Source organism: Montipora foliosa, chromosome 1 (genome assembly GCF_036669935.1).
Source record: "Montipora foliosa isolate CH-2021 chromosome 1, ASM3666993v2, whole genome shotgun sequence".
Lineage (NCBI taxonomy): Eukaryota > Metazoa > Cnidaria > Anthozoa > Scleractinia > Acroporidae > Montipora > Montipora foliosa.
Window position 1 is genome coordinate 13,198,003 of NC_090869.1, and position 17,500 is coordinate 13,215,502.

Here is a 17,500-nt window from a genome sequence, read left to right on the forward strand (position 1 = left end):
TTTGGAGTTTTCCTCAGGTTTTGCGAAGGAAGAAATTCAAATGGTCGCTGATGTGAAAGAAATGTACCATATGCTCCGTCTCCCTGATAGTGATAAGCCAGCATTGAGATTCTTATGGAGAGACTCTCTGATAGAAGAACTAAGCGTGCACCAGTTCGAGAGAACAGTGTTTGGAGAAGTGTCTGCGTCATCCAGAGCGAACTACACTATGAGGCGAACTGCTGATGAGAATGGGGAAGATTTACCTTTGGGTGTGAAAGCCGTCTACCAGCACTTTTACATGGATGATGGTCCTCCGTCAACAGATTCTTGCCACGAAGTTATTGAAATGAGGAAGCAGATGACAGAGTTGCTGCTTCGTGGAGGTTTCCGCCCACACAAGCGGCTGACAAATGACCCAGACGTCTTGGCAACCATCCCGGAGCAAGATAGATCTCCACGATTCCTCGAACTGAGTAAAGATAAGTTACCAACGGACAGAACTTTGGGCGTTATTTGGGATGCCCAAGAAGATATGTTCCAGTTTACCGGACTGAAGGATGATCCAGGTACGACGAAGAGGAAGATCTTGAGTCAAGTATTCTCTGTTTGGGATCCGCGAGGACTTCTCCTCCCATTCTCAATCAGCAGTAAAATCATCCTGCAGAATCTAAATCGTATGAAGTACGGATGGGATGACGAGTTGAAAAAAGCTGATCTTCGAGAGTGGCGTGAATGGCGCAAGGAAGCAGAAAAGCTTGATGAAGTGAGAATTCCGAGACCTCTTATCCAAGAACAGAAACCTGTACGAGAGACTGCACCTCATGTGTTTTGCGACGGTAGCCAGAATGCTTATAGCGCGTGTGCGTACCTAAGACGAGCGTTTATAGATGACACAGTTGAGTGTAGTCTTATAGCGGGAAAAGGCCGTGTTACTCCATTAAATTCACAGTCTATCTGCCGATTGGAGCTTATGGGAGCTTTAATTGCTGTGCGGTTAACTCAAACACTGGTAGAAGAAATGGTTACAAAGATAGAGAAGATAACTTTCTGGAGTGACTCCACCACAGTCCTACATTGGATTCGCCAGACGAGCTCCACTTACAAAGCATTCGTCGGTAACCGGGTGTTTGAGACTTAAGCAATCATGAGCAGTCTGGAGGCCGCACTAGGGGCGAGCGCTGTGAGTTGGAGACATGTGCCGACAGAGCTAACCCTGCAGATGACATCACCCGGGGAATAAGTCCTACGGAACTTGGCGCGGGCTTTTGCTATATTAGTGGACCGAAGTTCCTGTATGAATCAGCAGAGCTCTGGCTAGAAAATAAAGTCAAAGCGCCTTGCGAGAACGATGACATCAAATTAAAGAAGAAGGAAAGATAGGCTGGAGCATCTCAGGAAAACAAGGTCCTGTTAGGGTGGAAGAAGTATTCGTCACTGACCAAACTAAGAAGAGTAAGAGCTAAGAAGGAAGTACGTCTACTGGGAGCACTTACGTCGAACAAAATGAGAGCTGCTCAGAATTATCTTGTGAAGAGGGCGTAAGTTGAATCATTCGGCGAGGAGATACAGTGTCTGAAGATAGGTGAGGAGATCCACAAGAAGAGTAGAATTAAATCTCTTGACCCAAGATTGGAAGATGGGTTCTTAGTTGTCGGTGGAAGGCTGCAGAGAGCACAATGCCTACCTTACAGAACACGACATCCCAAAGTAATTGACTTGCGCCATGAACTTGCACAGCTGATCGTCGAAGAAATGCATCGTATCTACTACCACCCGCCAACTGAGCACTTGCATAATCAAATTCGGCAGGAGTATTGGGTCATCCATGGTCGCCAGGTAGTGCGAAACGCGAAATTTAAGTGCAACTACTGTTATCGCCAGACAGTAAAGCCTCAAGAGCAGCGAATGGGAAGTCTACAAGAGTGCCAACTTGAGCCAGGAATGGTGTTCAGGAACACTGGATTTGACTTTTTTGGACCTATGTTAGTTAAGGAAAGACGCAGTGAAGTGAAGGTATACGGGTACTTGTTCACTTGCATGAGTATTAGAGCGTGTCACCTTGAACTTGTGGATGATCTTTCAAAAGATCATTTCATCATGGCATTGAAAAGGTTCATTGCGCGACGTGGACGACCGCAGAGCATCCACAGCGATAATGGAACGAACTTTGTTGGTGCAAATAATGAGTTGCGGAAATGCATCAAACAATTGGATGGAGAGCGGATACAAAACTTCTGTGCGCCTAAGGAAATCGAGTGGAAATTTCAGCCGCCAAGTGCCCCGCACTTTGGAGGTGCATGGGAGAGACTAGTACAGTGCACCAAGAAGACGCTGAAGGCAATTCTGGCGGACAGGGCTGTTTCCAAAGAAGTGCTGAGAACCGCACTAGTCGAAGCAGAAGGAATACTTAATAGTCGACCGATTACTCGTGTGTCCAATGATGCAGGGGACATTGAAGCGTTAACCCCAAACCATTTCTTGCTGTTGAGGGCAAATCCGAGTTATGAAGATCCTGAAGTTAGTGAAAGAGAGATTAACTCAACAAAGATGTGGCGACAGTCCCAAGCGCTAGCTAATTTCCTCTGGAGACGTTTTACCAAAGAGTACCTTTGTAGCCTGACAGAAAGGAAGGAGTGGAAAGCGAAGAAACAGAACCTCAAAGAAGGAGATGTTGTCCTAGTTGCTGAGCCAAATCAGCCGCGAGGTGTATGGCCGTTGGGCAGAATCGTGTCTACTTATCTTGGGCAGGATGGTTTAGTTCGAGCAGTTACAATACGAACTCAGTTCGGAGAATATAAAAAGGCCAATCACAAAACTTTGCTTGGTACAGGAGGCGGAAGAGTAGAACTTAAAATCGTCTCGCCAAACATTGTGTCTCGACTAGGGGCGGGGATGTGCCTCCTGCTTCCTGAACTTTCATTTCCGGTCGCGTTGCTATGATACCAATGATGTCAGGTCGTTGCTAGGGACCTCGTCCGCACGTGAAAAAGAGATGAGTTGAGTTTTTGTAAAAAATGTGCGTGAGAAAGCACGGGGGGCGATGTTGTTGAACGTTCTGAATGTAAATCGGAGAATGAAGTTGTATAAAACGAACCAGCAGAGTTTTATCGTCGCCCAGCAGCGACAGTAATGACAATGGAACGATAATGTGAAACACACAGCTGTAGTTCATGTGTTAGTATGATACTCTACAAGTACCGCTGTCTCGAGTAGTTTGAATTTTCGTATGCTCGAGAGAGTAAAGATATCTAAAGCAATTTTATAGAGGTGGATCGTGCTGCTACCAGCCTTAACAATAACAACAACACCCTGGTTATCCGTGAACCACTAAACAAGTTTGTCCTTAAATAACTGGGAAAAGACTGTGCAATGCGTGCTTTTGACTGACATCAGCTCTCTCCATATAGAACACTGTCACAACTCCAAAGCATCCCATTTCTTGTGCGAAATTCGTCTATCATTCGAAACTGATAAATGCCACACAGCCCACAAAACTGACTTCTGAGTAAACAACCCTGGACGGTAAGATGTGTTTTCTCCACAAAGATCTCTTTAAACTCCGCAATTTTTTGCGACAAAAATTGCGTCCCCTAAGGGCTTTAGAATCCAGAATAAGAAGCGAATCCCATCACCCCCCTTGATTCAATTATCCTGTGTAAGGATTCACTCATCAGCTTACAAACATCGCCCATTCCCACGCAAATCATTTGACATGATTCTACCAGTTTGACGAGAAAGCTTCCTTAGTTGCAGGAACACTTGCGCAACGAAAATTTCGTCTATTTCTAAAGAAACTCTTGAAACTGTTTCCACCCCGCCTCTCCCTAAAAACAAATTAAGAAATAAAATAAAATAAGCAAGCAAAGGGTCTGAAATGAACCCGCTGACACTTTGGCCTGTTAGGGACAAAACCATATCAAAAAACAAGGTCAGAATCAACACACAAAGAATGCCCCCGTCGCGTAGAATTCCCGGTATGAGGCGGTCCTCCAAAAATTTCCCGTGGGGGTAGGTGGAAGATTGGGCCATTGGATCTATTCTTTAACCTGATTGGTCAACAGGTAGTCCCAGGCTTTCTCGGCTACCTGACAGTCGCGTGGTGATCGCGAGAAGTGTCAAAGGATGTCCACGTTTGTTCAGTGACAATCTTGAGGCAAACAACCATGCAACGAACAAAACGAAGCGAAAACTTTTACTCCGACTTAAACGGCGTATCAACTTCCGACTTTTGCCACCGAGACAGCCATGCTCTACTATACAGACGAGCTCCTAAAGAATATGGATGGCAAGAAGATCTCTATAATAGTTCTCTTGGACATGTCAAAGGCCTTTGATAGCATTCGGCATGACCTGTTGCTATTAAAACTTCACAAAGCAGGCTTGTCAGATGGTGCACTAGCTTGGTTTAAGAGCTACCTAGCCCAAAGAAATCAAGTAGTTAGAATCGAGAATGCCCTTTCTAAACCTCTTCCTTTGTCAGTTGGTGTTACCCAGGGTTCCATACTAGGACCAGTCCTTTCACACTCTACATAAACGATCTCATAACGATGCCGAAACAGTGTCAAGTGTTGGGTTACGTGGATGATACTAAGATTTTCCTTACAGTTCCCCCGAGTAATCTTTCTGACGCAGTGTCAGCTGTAAACAAGGATCTCGCCGACATTACAAGGTGGTGTTGCGTAAATTCGCTACTCATAAACCCAGACAAGACGAAACTCCTTTTTGTCGGCGTCCCACAATTGTTAAGAAGTCTTCCACCTTTGCCGCCTGTTATGCTTTTAGGAGAGGAGATTAACCGGTACCATTTACGAGAGATTTTGGAGTAACGATCGACTCATATCTCGATTATAACAAACAAACACATCACAAACACTCACTTCCCACCCTGGTCAGAGTTTTTCTCTGTCCTTGTGTGAGCCCATTTCCATCAGTAGGGCTAACGCTCACATGGTTCATATGGGATTGAAATCTAGCACTTCACATTACACTCTATTCAGTTAACTCTGTTTAAACATATCACTGAGTTAGCCTCTAGCTGTATCTTTAGGTTAAGCCGCATGAATAGAATCAAGCACCTACTTGACCGGAAGACCCTCATTTCATTAATTAACGCTTTTGTATTCACTAAGTTGTTCTACTGTTCCACCGTATGGAGTAATGCTTCCAAGCAGAACTTGAACAAGCTCTAGTCAGTCCAGAACTTTGCTTTTAGAATTATCTTAGGCCTCAGAAAATATGACCATATTACAGGAGGCTTAAAGTCTTTAAGGTGGCTCAGTGTTAAAGACAAACTCCTCTTAAACATTTGTACTATAGTTTTTAAATGTTTAAACAACCAAGCGCCAACCTAATAATAGTATCTTTTTAATAAATTCGTCAGACGTTCTTCTGTTCATAATAGGAATACTAGACGTAATTCCCGATTTAAACCTACCCAAATGTAGATTAGCCACCGGCCAAAGATCATTCGCTTTCCGAGCGGCAAAACTGTATAATGAATTGTCATCTACCATAAACAGGTCAATCATGTAAATTCATTCAAAAAGCGTTTGTGTCATCATCTTTGTACATAGATTACTAAATAGTTTATTGCGTGTATATAGATTACTAAATTTTATCACTATTTAGCCTTATATCTTCTTTTAATCAGTTTGCCTTAATTAATCTCTTATCCTTTTATAGATTTTATGTCTTTCTACTTTTTATTTGTATTATGACAGAATAGCCTTGTACAAGGGAGCCTTAATAAAGTATGTATGTATGTATTTAGAAGGATATGGTGGTCTATCGTGTCGAAGGCCTTCTTCAGGTCAATGAAGACCGCCCCAGTGAGAAGACCATTATCTATATTTCAACGGATTTCATCCACAAAAAAGGTGACAGCTGTTTCAGAGGAGAAATTCTTCCGAAAGCCATATTGACAGGACGACAAGAGATTGTTAGCGTTTAAATAACTAAACAATTGATGATAAACGACTTTCACGGCGATTTTGGAAAAATAGCGAATAGAAATGGGACGATAGTTATCCATTTCTTCTCTGTTATCGGACTTGAATAACGGAACAACTCTTGAAGTCTTCCAGTCGTCCGGTACCACTCCAGATGAAAAGGAAAGATTAATTATGTGAGTCAAGCACTCCGAAATAACCGGGGCTCCGTCCCTAAGCAAGCGTGCAGGAATGTTATTTAATCCAGTAGTTCACTTTTAGCTTTCTCAACAAATTGTAAACAACATTTGGTCTTACTAACTGACTTAGCTCGAAGCTTTCGGTGGTAAAAGTAGCTTCAGTATTCTGGAACGGTGACTGATGGTCCTGACAATTGAGGTGAAAAAGTGATTAAAACCTTCAGCTATGGCGATCTTGTCTGTCTTGAGATTACCATCGACTTTGATTGAAGACATATATTGTTTTCATTTCTTGTCATTAGGAAGCACTCTCTTAAAGATAAGTTTTGGTAGTGTTCGGAGCTTAGTTGGTATCTCATTCCACAGTTTTGCACCAATTCTTTAAAATGATTTTCGTTCAATTTCAACTTTTGATTTTTTAATATAAAAGTTGTTGGAAACTGAAGATTGCGTATTATATGAATGAGTTTTTGCGGTAGGGATGAACAAATCCTTCAATTGTGAAGGGATAACATCATTATTTACATCATGCATTGTTTCAGCTAGCAATTTATAATACAAAAAGTGAATAGGCAAATCGTCAGTTGTACGAAGGAACAAAGGAATGGCGTGATCACACCTGTCAGCGAAGCACACGAAACGGAGAGCACGTTTTTGGAGGATCAAACGCTTATTTAATTGAGTTTTGCCAGCTTGTCCTCAAGCAATTAAGCCGTATCGTAAATAAGTGTAGCACAAACTAGATAAGCAATAACAAAACTAGATCTTTGAAAACTCACACGAGGAACACGAGTCCGACTTATAGTTTTCTGCGCAAGTCCGATTAAACTTGGGCTCAGGCCCCACGCTACAATACCCCCTTCCACAGAAGGTTAGAGGTGCGAGTGAGAATTTCTAACAATAGCATGCAAATGTTCCTACAAAGTTCAAGGGCCAGGTTGGATAAACAACCACTGTTCTAACATAGTCTTGTAGCCAGACGGGCTCCCTTCGCTGACGTCTAGGCCTCATAGGAGTAAAACATGCTTCACGATGCGGTACATCATTCACTAGAGAAGCCTCTGATTGACACGGCACTTAAACTGTTTGAGGGGATGTACTTAATGTACTACTCGAATCATGTTCCTGAGAGGGACGAGAAACCTCCGTGAATGTAGTAACTGGATTTTCCAGCCATTCCAATTCGACATCTCCAGAGTCAACTAAGGTTCCTCGAGAGGGTTGCCGCGCGTCCCTCAAGTTTCCTGTTTGCGGCGTTTCTTCCGCATGGCCGGAGGAGGTTAACTGAGAGGGTTTATCGTGGCTTTCAGGTGGCGAAAAGCATGGTTTTAGATAATTGAAGTGGACTACCTTCATCTGACGACGCTTTCCGGGCTTTCGCTTCTCCTCGTCAATGCGATAGGTAACATCAGACAGAGCTTTCAGCACTTTCCAAGGACCACACCAGGGTTTGAGGGATTTTTTTCGTCTCGTCCTGGTTCGGTTTCTATACCACACCCGGTCTCCCACATGGAACCGCTGACCATGGCACTTGGTGTCATAATAAGCTTTTTGGAGCTTCTGTGCTCGCTTGAGGTTCTCTCTCACGACTTGCTCTGTCTCTTCCAATTGCTGTTTCTGCTCAACGACATAATCGGGGTATGTCCGTGCCGACCCTTGGGAAGGTGTTGTCTCCAACCTAAGAAGAGCATCCAGTGGCAAGATAGCTTCCCTGCTGAACATTAACCGGTAAGGGGTAAATCCAGTCGACTCATGCACACTTGTGTTGTAAGCAAGAACCGCCTTTGGCGCAAAGTCCGCCCAGTCCCGGCGATGGTCAGAAATTAGTTAACTAAGGATCTTCACCAGAGATTTGTGCAGTCTCTCCACCTGCCCATCCCCTTGGGGATGGTACGGCGTTGTCCTTGTCTTCGCTGCTTCAATTAAACCGCACAGTCCTATGAACACAGCTCCGTCCACGTTAGCTCCCTGACCAGAATGCAAACCCTCGAAACAACCGAAACGGCATATGTATTCATCCATCACCCTCTTCGCCAGTGTGACCGCTGAGGTGTTTCTCACTGGGAAGGCTTGAGCAAACTTAGTAAAATGATCGGAGACCACCAACAACCATTCATGACCAGAAGTAGATCTTGGTGTGGGACCTACGATGTCTATTGCGACCCTTTGTAGGGGGTGCCCGGCCTTCATGTTTATGAGTGGTGCCTTTGGCAGCTTGGAAGGGTCGTTGACTTTAGCACATGGAACACACCTTCTGACGTGCATTTCGACGTCTTCCCGCATGCCATGCCAATAAAATCTCCTCCGCACTTTCTCCAGAGTCTTCTAGACGCCAAGGTGGCCAGATGAAGGGTCGTTGTGCAAGGCGCACAACGCTTGTGACACGATGCTCTCTGGCAAGCAGATTTGATGATAAATGTCTTGGCCTGTCACTTCATGTTCCCAACGTCTAAACACCAGACCGTCCCTGAGAGACAGCCTTCCCCATTGTGACCAGTATGACAGCAGTTTACGCCCCCCTCCTTCCACGTCGCCTCTAGCGGGTCTGACACCAGTTTCAAGCCACTTCACAACTTGCGACAGAACGGGATCTTGGCTTTGGGCCGCACGTATACTTTCCCTCGACAAGAGTCACATATTCACAGACTGAATCAGGCTAGTGTCCCTCGCTATCTTTTCCAAAGCACCCTCGTCCCAGGGAAATGGAGACAGGCCATCCGCGTTGCCATGCAACTGACCCGGACGATGCTCCACCTCAAAATCGAAGTCACTAAGCCGTTCAAGCCACCTAGCCACCTGGCCTCTAGGGTTTTTAAAGTTCCATAGCCACTGCAGAGCACTACGGCCAGTCATGACCAGAAATCGTCGCCCTTAGAGGAATGTCTCAAAATGCTCCGTTCCCCACACGAGGGCCAGCAGTTCCTTCCGGGTAGTGCTATAGATCCTTTCAGCCTTTGATAGTGCCCTCGCTACGTATGCTATTACTCGTTCCTTCCCACATTGAACCTGAGACAACACCGCCCCTAGTCCACTGTCACTGGCATCACTGTCCAGGATGAACGGAACGTCCAGCTGGGGGAAAGCAAGGATGGGAGCATTCGTCAGTTTGCGCTTAATGTGCAAGAAGGTTTCCTTGCATTCAGCTGTCCATCTAAAACGGTCCCCCTTTTGGCAAGCACGGTGCAAAGGGGATGCAATGTGGGCGTAGTTTGGCACGAATTGTCTATGGTAACCAGCCGTCCCCAAGAACGCTCTCAGCTGACTCTCATCAGCCGGCACCGGCCACTCCTTTATGACTCTTATTTTCTCTGGATCAGTAGACATGCCTTTCCCCGACACGATGTGACCTAACACAACGACCTGTTCACACAAAAGCTTGCATTTCTTAGGGTTAATCTTCAAGCCTGCCTCAGTCAAGCGTGACAACACAAGTGACAGTCTCTCCCTATGCTCCTGCAGTGTTCGACCAAAGACAATGATATCATCTAGATACACTAGACAGTCTGACCAGCATAATCCTCTCAAGATAAGGTGCACAGCCCTCATAACACACGCAGGTGCATACGTAAGCCCAAAACTTAGTTTGCGGAATTGGTAAAGGCCATCCGGAGTTGCGAACGCAGTCTTTTCCCGATCTTTCTCTGCCACATCAATTTGCCAATATCCCCTAAGGAGGTCGAGATGAGAAAACCACTGCGCCCCAGATAAACTCTCCAATATGTCATCGCATCGAGGAAGCGGGTACAAGTCTCGCTTGGTTACCGAGTTAAGAGCACGGTAGTCAACACAAAAACTTTGAGAGCCATCAGGCTTCGCTACTAAAACCACCGGAGAGGACCAAGGGGAATCGGAAGGTTCAATAATGTCTGCTTCAAGCATTTCGTCCACTTGGCTGCGCATTTCCTGCCTTTTGTGGAAGGGGACTCTTCGAGGTGGTACCTGGATTGGCTGGGCAGAGCCGGTGTCGATAGTATGTCGTACGCCCTTTGCAGCACCTAAATCCCACGGTCCCTTTGCAATGCAGTCGGTATAAGTGGACAACATGTCATAAAGCCTAAGTTTCTCCTCTTCCGGGACGAAATTACTGCTGATAGGGAACATCTCTTCTACTGATAAACTGTGGACGTCAGCAGCCTTCACAACAACCGCACTACACTGTTTAGCTTCCAATCCAATCTCAACATATTCCTTTGGAGCCCCAGGGGGTACTACCTTGTAGCCCACGCCTCCATTGGTTTCCTGCTGTGATTCTCCCTCACCGGCCAATGGGTAGAGGTCCCCTATATTACTGCATTTGTAAATTTTGAGGGGCTTGTTAAGGTAACTGAACACACGAACTGGGATTCGACCCCCTTTTACAGTCACTGCCATCCGAAAGGCCCCAGCAGAATATATTTCCAAAAATGTGTCCGCTGATTCCAGCACCCCTATACATTCGTCTAAGCCATCCATTCCCTGGACCTCACAAGGTATGTCTGCGACCATGTTTGGAGATAATGTGACGGTTTCAGCCACAGTGATCCTGTACACTTTATCAAGGCATCCAAAAACTGCTGCTAGGGTCTCATCCAGAGTATTGGGCCCCAAATCCAACACCTTCTCGCGCAATGTAATGGGGGTCAACGCACCTACGAAAAAATTTCTGGCTGTGCGATTGAGAATATCCGGTGGGTCATTCGGATAGGCCAGCTCCACAAGACGAGAAATGTCGCACCTCAGTTGGTGTAGATCTTCGTCAGGACGTCTTAATTTGGCTCGTAGAGTGGAAATGTGTACTTGACGAGATTCCTTAGGATGAAATCGATCTGTCAGAGCGCGTTCAACTGCCGTCCAGGTGGCTGTTTGTTCGGCGGTCAGGCTGTAATAGGTCTGCTCTGCGCGGCCTTTTAAGTATGCGGGCAATATTTGGGCTTGAAGCTCAGGAGTCCACTTGTTAAGGGCTGCAATACTTTTGAATTTCCGTATCCAAACTACCCAACTTTCGCCGGACGTCGCAGAGAAGCTCTCTGGTTTGATGCGAAGCGGGTTTTCTGGCGATGTGATCGGTGAACTGCCGCTTGTACCAGCCGTACTTTCACTTTTCTTTCCAAGTTTCGCCTCAAGTTTCGCCAATTTCTCTTCCAAGGCTTTTACAGTATCTTCCATGGCAAAAAGATCCCACCGCTGCCACCAAATGTAACACAAACTAGATAAGCAATAACAAAACTAGATCTTTGAAAACTCTCGCGAGGAACACGAGTCCTACTTATAGTTTTCTGCGCAAGTCCGACTAAGCTTGGCCTCAGGCCCCACGCTACATAAGGAACAACAAGGCAGTTATATATACTAACAAGAGTATGGAAGGGAACAAAATGCCTCATCTTTTACATTAATCCAATGGTTTTGCTAGTTTCAGTGTTATAGATTCAATACGGTTTTTCCATGACACTTTAGAATCGATTAGGACACGAAGATATTTCACATGATCTTCACATTCCAGGTAAGTTTATGGTTTTTGTTTGGCGATCGTCAATGTAAATTGCAGGAAGAAAGGGAAGGCGTTTTTGATAAGGGCGAAAAACTACAAAATTTGTTTTCTTAAGAATAATGGTGAGTTTGTTAGATACTAACCACTGGTACACATTATGGAGTTCAACATTCATTTCTTTTTCAAGAGTTTTAAATTAAGGTCTTCGTGGCTATGAAGAATATTTGTATCATCAGCAAATAAATAGAATTTCGATTTTTTTGAGCTGCAATAAATCTCGTTGACATAAAGGAGAAAGATGGTTCCAAAACTGAGCCTTGAGGAACTCCACAAGTAATGAGTGACTTATTAGACGACCTATTTCGAACTACCGTCACTTGTGCTCTCTCTTGTAAATAAGATCTCAACCAATCGTTAATTAACCCCCGAAATCCATAAGGAGCTAATTTTTGAAGCAAAATACCATGATCAATGGTATTGAAAGCTTTCTTTAAGTCAACAAAGACACCTCAAGAGAACTTGCCTACATCCATATTTGATTGGATGGCATTAACAATATCAAGAATTGCATGTTCCGTTGAGTGACCTTGTCTGAAGCCATATTGTGATGACCTTATAATTTTTCTGTCATCGATAAAAGATTTCAGCCTTTTAAGACAAGTTTTTCAAAAATTTTGTTGAAACAGGATAATAGTGAATTTGTTCCATAGTTATTAGAATCCGTCTCATCGCCAGATTTGAAGATCGGTATAACTTTTGCCATTTTTAGTTTAGAGGCGAACGTACCGAGTTCATAAGACTTATTGAAGAAATTTGATAAAACTTCACTTACAATTTCATTCGCATATTTAAGTATGCTGACAGGGAACGAGTAAAATCCGTATGATTTGTTTTGAGGCATAGAAAGAATTTCTAACTTAATTTCTTTGGGGGTTATTGGCGTAAAGTAACGGGTGACTTCTTTTTGTCTAGATATTCAGTAAACTGTTTCTCAAAAGGGGGGAGCTTATCGGCTAGGCTGGGACCAATGCCTGTAAATTGCTCATTCTAAATGTTGGGAATACGCGATTTTAGGTTAGTAGTAGTATTGGTATATGAGGTTGCTTTATGTTATTAATTGTCATGTAGGTTTTCTATTTACGGCTTAATAATCCATTAATTCCTTCCCATGTCTTTTTCAAGTTGTATGATGGCCAGTTTGAGCAGCATTTAAAGAGAAAGAACTAAATCTACTGCATCACGAGAAACATCGACTTTGAAAAACCACGACTGAACGGCCTTGAAATCAAACCAAAGAGATCGCGAATAGAAATCTCTCGCAACTTCTTGTGATGTTTTTGTGTTGATTTCACTGCGCAATTGATAGTTGTTAACATATGTGTAATTTCTCATTACATGTATGATAGTCCGTTTTACAGTGGTAGCTAAGTTACCTGGCCGATGATTGAAAGCGAGGCTGTCGGTGACCCTGTTTTGATAGAGACCTTTGTGCTTTTCTGATGTTAATGTAAGATTTACAATAACGCAATTTACATGATAAAAACAGTGAGATCTGTACCAATACAAGGTCACTGGTTACCTCAAGGCAATTCAAAGGCTAGGTCACTTAGAAAACCACTGTAAAATGGCCTGTTAAAAAAAAAAACAATTATGGTTTGTTCGTTTGTAGGATTTTTATTCAACTGTCGTTAAGAATCACAAACTCAAACGCAGTCTCGCTCGTTCGTTTGTGATTCCTCACGGATCCGGTCCTGAATAAAAATCGTGTGCGCTCACCAACCATCTAGTAATATTTAAGTTATATTTAGTCCATGCTTTAGTATCTTGCTGAGAGCTAAGGCTAGTCCCTTCCTTTACAGCTGATGAAGAAAGCTCTTGGACACTACCTACATATACTTATTATCTTTTTTATGTTTTGTATGCCGCATAACCTAGGGCCACCACCTCCATCGCCTTTCACAAAATCTCCATTCATATCAGATAGCCATAACATCACACACTCACGATGTCCAAATCCTTCCTATCTTGGGATGCATAACACAGCGCTATCAGGGCGGAAAGAGAGTTATGTGTAAGCGCCCTGATAACCATCATCCAATTCTCCGCTGCTTTTAATGCTGGACGTCAAACGAAAGGTGTCTCATTTCCAGCATTTTAAACACATAACTTTGGTGATGTTATTATTCATGTTTTTTTCTTTAATTTCATCTTTATCTTTTTCAAATTAAGCAACTCTGAAAAATTGTTTCATGGACGCATGTTACCGAGGCAACCTAACCCTTTCTATATCATTTTATTTTTTTTTTACGTTTAAGTACATGATATCTTTCTTACTACAATGAAGCATCTCTAGGCTAAGCACCTCTCTGGCAGCACAAGATATCACTAAACTACTAAAATATACAGCAGTTTTTCAAACTTAAACGATATGCATTCATAGCCACTAACAGGTTTCTTAATTAGACTACTACCACCAAAAATGACAACTGGGAAGCAGGGCTGGCCACCCATGTGGCCAGAGATCGATTCCTGGATTCGACTTCATATGCGAGTTGAGTTTCCGCGGGGTTTTTCGCCGGGTACACCCGTTTTCCCCTCTTCTCAAAAACCAACATTTTATTTGATTTTGTTCTTATTTCAGTTGATTTGTAGTCTTCCCAATTAGTAGAGCACTTTTGCTCGGCTAAATAACTTTGAGACTTCATAATAATCTCTTACGGTTAGTATGATATTTTTATGCGACATTTTGGAAGCTAGCGACCTTTCAAAGTTTGTGAAATTCCTAAAAGACTTCAACGGTCAGGGTTTTCGATAGCTTTTGAAAGTATCGGATTTAATAATGAAGGTATCGGACTTTCGGACTTCGTTATTTTCCGTTGTAGGGCCGATTGGTGATTTCTTGTCAGTTTGGAGGGTTTAGTGTGCTTGATTGTCTTATCTTTCGGCAGCCCTTGGCTTCCTGAGATATACCCAGATCCAAAAAAAAAAAAAAAAAAAACCAAATGAAAAAAACAAACAGGCCACCAAATCTTTAAATTTATAGCGTCAAAGTGCCGAAAGTGAAATGGTAAACAAACGGACGAAAACGGCCGGCCTCAAACGAAAACCCTGAACAGTAAGAATATAAGCAGCATGCATAACTTTGGAAACAAATGGTACAAATCATTATTTTAAATTTTTTTACAAGTTAACATTGCATAATCAGGAGAGTCCATCCTCATCATCGAGTCTCAGTTTCGTCAACAAAGGTGTAGACGATTCTATGTTTGGAACGCGTAATAATCAAGTTTCATCCAATAAAATCGCTGTTAAAGAAGATGCCAAAGGAAATGCAATCGCAGTACTTTCCCTTTTAGTCACCCTGTTTTATGATGCCACAGCCAAAACTCAAAACTAAACTGACTGATTTTCCTTACTTCTGAGCTTGTTCATTGATCAGAAATGGATGCTCCAGACTAATCTTAGATTCTTGTAAAGTGCGATATTATTGACATAGACACCTTAAGATCGACGTTTACCGCGGACCGCCAACCTCTACAGGTCACGTGACCACGCTTCAACCTCGCGTTTACGGAAAATTCTCCACGTTTTCGACGGCAAGAGGTAAGTTTTTGCGTAAGTCATTTACCTCAACTTTTATTTGCATGAATATTTTGTGATCCCACGTATGCCTGGCACTGATACTTAGAAAAAAGTCTTTTTCTTTCATTTCATATGAATTTTAATATTAACAAGACAACAGTTTTGTTTTTACAAGGTTTGAAGGACAACTATTGCACAACGTTGAAATCCAACATGTTACCACGCGTCGTTATCACGCGATTCTTAATACACGAAGGAGCGCGATTCTTAATTCACGAAGGAGGCATACCGCAAACGGCAAACATGAAACCGCGGTTTGCGGTCCGCGGTAAACGTCGATCTTAAGGTGTCCAATATTATTATTACTGGTTGGCAATGCAAAGCAAGGTGAAGTGGCTCCCAGGCCCTGAGAGTTCAAATTGCTGAAACGTATCCCAGTTTCTGTACTTTTTCTTCAATCATATATGTTCATTCTATCTCAGTTATAATGCAAGGTAAGGAATTCCGATACAAGATTTAGACTGTCTACTGAAGGCTCCTTATCCATTCTAGTCACGAAAGACTGAGTCAAGAACACATCATTTCTAAGGATCTGCCAGTTTAATATAGTGTTTTAACGATAAATAGTCCTAAAAGCAAAATCTCGAAAGTATAAATTGAAAGAACGTGGTAAGGACCTTGGGTTTGGAGGTAATCTTTTCCTGATAACGATTTCACGATCAAATGAGGCCCTTGCATGCTGTCGCTTACATTATTGAAGGACCTAAGTACAATAGACTGCCGCTCTCTGGGTTAAATGTTACTTTGAAAGTATATTCTTCTTCTTCCTTTTCTTCGTCAAGGCCACTGTTTTCGCCTTCTTCACAGTCAAAGTTGACTGATCGAGGTTCAACTGACTCTTTCGGCAGCCGCTCATGAATACTAGCAAGGTTAAAGCTTACTGCTCCACTCTCCTTGAACGTACCAGATGCTGAGGGCACAGTAAACTGACCAGTTTGCACTTGTTGTTTCAGCAAACTTTTCCCCGTCATTCCTAGTAGTTCGTTATTCAAATCGTTTAGAGGCAAAAGTAACGCCAGGCAGCACGAAAGAGACCATTGTGGATTTTTGCGCCACTCCTTGATAAAGCCGTAAATAAACGTGATGTACTGGACTGAAAAAGAGAAAGTAAAGCAATCCGTTTATTTGTTATCTCTAGTGAACGAAAAGCCAAACAGCGGAGCTTGGTATTCTGAAAAATGCGTGACTGTCTTTTTCTCCAAGTAGTTGTTAATGACGGATGTTTGATGGCGTGACTGTAGTCCATTCATAGTAAAAGATCTTGAAGTGTTTTCGAAATTTAATGGAGATTTTTTAGAAGAACTTATCCTGTTTGTAATAATCATATCTCGCTTGATAGGTCAAAAACGTACACTCAACATAGTTCAACTTTGCCTCCTAGCTTCTTTGACGAATTGACTAAAAAGTACTTCATTTTGACAGTGAAATTCATGAGATACAAAAGACGCTAATTCTGGAATTAGGACCTCTTGGGTTTCCTCTGGCTTTTCTTAAACAATAACCGATCTCTTGACTGAAAGATGTCACTAGACAGACCTAACAATTTATTTTATTTTTTTTATTTTTTTTATTCGTCAAATTCAATTATGGTGTGCGCATCATAGGTCAAAGTAAAAGGTGCCAATTAATATCCACGCTCTCGGCGACCTAAGTCTTGAAACCTTGAGATGTATAGCCAAAGGCATGTTGTGAGGGAACTATTGAAAAAATAGTGACCACAAAGTACAAACCGATACTGCCTCTTCATTGTAGCGGTGCAGTTTACGGAGTTTTTGACAGCTTTAACAATTACAAAAAAACAAAACCGTCCATAAGGGAACAGCGTGAGGTTGTCAACTAATTATTTTTAAAAGGACGTGGTATCTTTCATATACAGTGAAATTCTTAATATTTCTGAGCTCACAATCACACAATGCTAACCAATCGAAAGCCAACTCCCAACTCCTTAAATTTACTTAAATTACAAATAAGAACAAAATGCTTACACACAAGAATTCCAATCACTAGAAAATTTGCTCCAAATACCAATGCCTGGAACATGATATGGTCCATGTATGATTCCACCGAGGATTCTACTCCCTCTGCTGGTATTCTACTCACTGCACCTATCGCAAGGTTGACGAATGTTACAGCAAGGGAAGAAACCATCAATTTGTTCTCAGAGAGCTCTGCTATCGGCCGCTTGAACGCAAAGAACATAGCATAGAAACCTGACATAACACAAGCAAACCCAACATAGGCTCTGCTCTCCCTTCCTATCAGGATAATGCCTGAAGTTAAGG

The 17,500-nt window shown here is 42.8% G+C and overlaps 3 protein-coding genes across 3 annotated transcripts in view; 2 read left to right on the forward strand and 1 right to left on the reverse strand.

The window, feature by feature from the left end:
* The first annotated feature begins 40 nt into the window (after positions 1-40).
* On the forward strand, positions 41-1,120 carry LOC138010023 (uncharacterized). The gene has a single exon (XM_068856993.1). It carries the CDS (start codon positions 41-43, stop codon positions 1,118-1,120), a length of 1,080 nt encoding a protein of 359 aa, XP_068713094.1.
* Positions 1,121-1,734: 614 nt separating this feature from the next.
* Positions 1,735-2,922, forward strand: LOC138010031 (uncharacterized). The gene has a single exon (XM_068856998.1). It carries the CDS (start codon positions 1,735-1,737, stop codon positions 2,920-2,922), a length of 1,188 nt encoding a protein of 395 aa, XP_068713099.1.
* Positions 2,923-15,904: 12,982 nt separating this feature from the next.
* The window catches only part of LOC138010048 (uncharacterized), a 35,661-nt gene continuing 34,065 nt past the window's right edge, over positions 15,905-17,500 (reverse strand). The window contains exons 4-5 of the mRNA XM_068857017.1: positions 17,204-17,500; positions 15,905-16,311 (exon numbers count right to left, since the gene is read on the reverse strand). The exon at positions 17,204-17,500 is cut by the window's right edge and continues 1,278 nt beyond it. Coding sequence (XP_068713118.1) covers positions 15,905-16,311; positions 17,204-17,500 — 704 coding nt within the window. The remainder of the gene's footprint in view (positions 16,312-17,203) is intronic.

Excerpts from the sequence above, each read along its gene's own strand:
- LOC138010023 (XM_068856993.1), top strand. The coding sequence starts at position 41 with ATGGTCGCTGATGTGAAAGAAATGTACCATATGCTCCGTCTCCCTGAT.
- LOC138010031 (XM_068856998.1), top strand. The coding sequence starts at position 1,735 with ATGCATCGTATCTACTACCACCCGCCAACTGAGCACTTGCATAATCAA.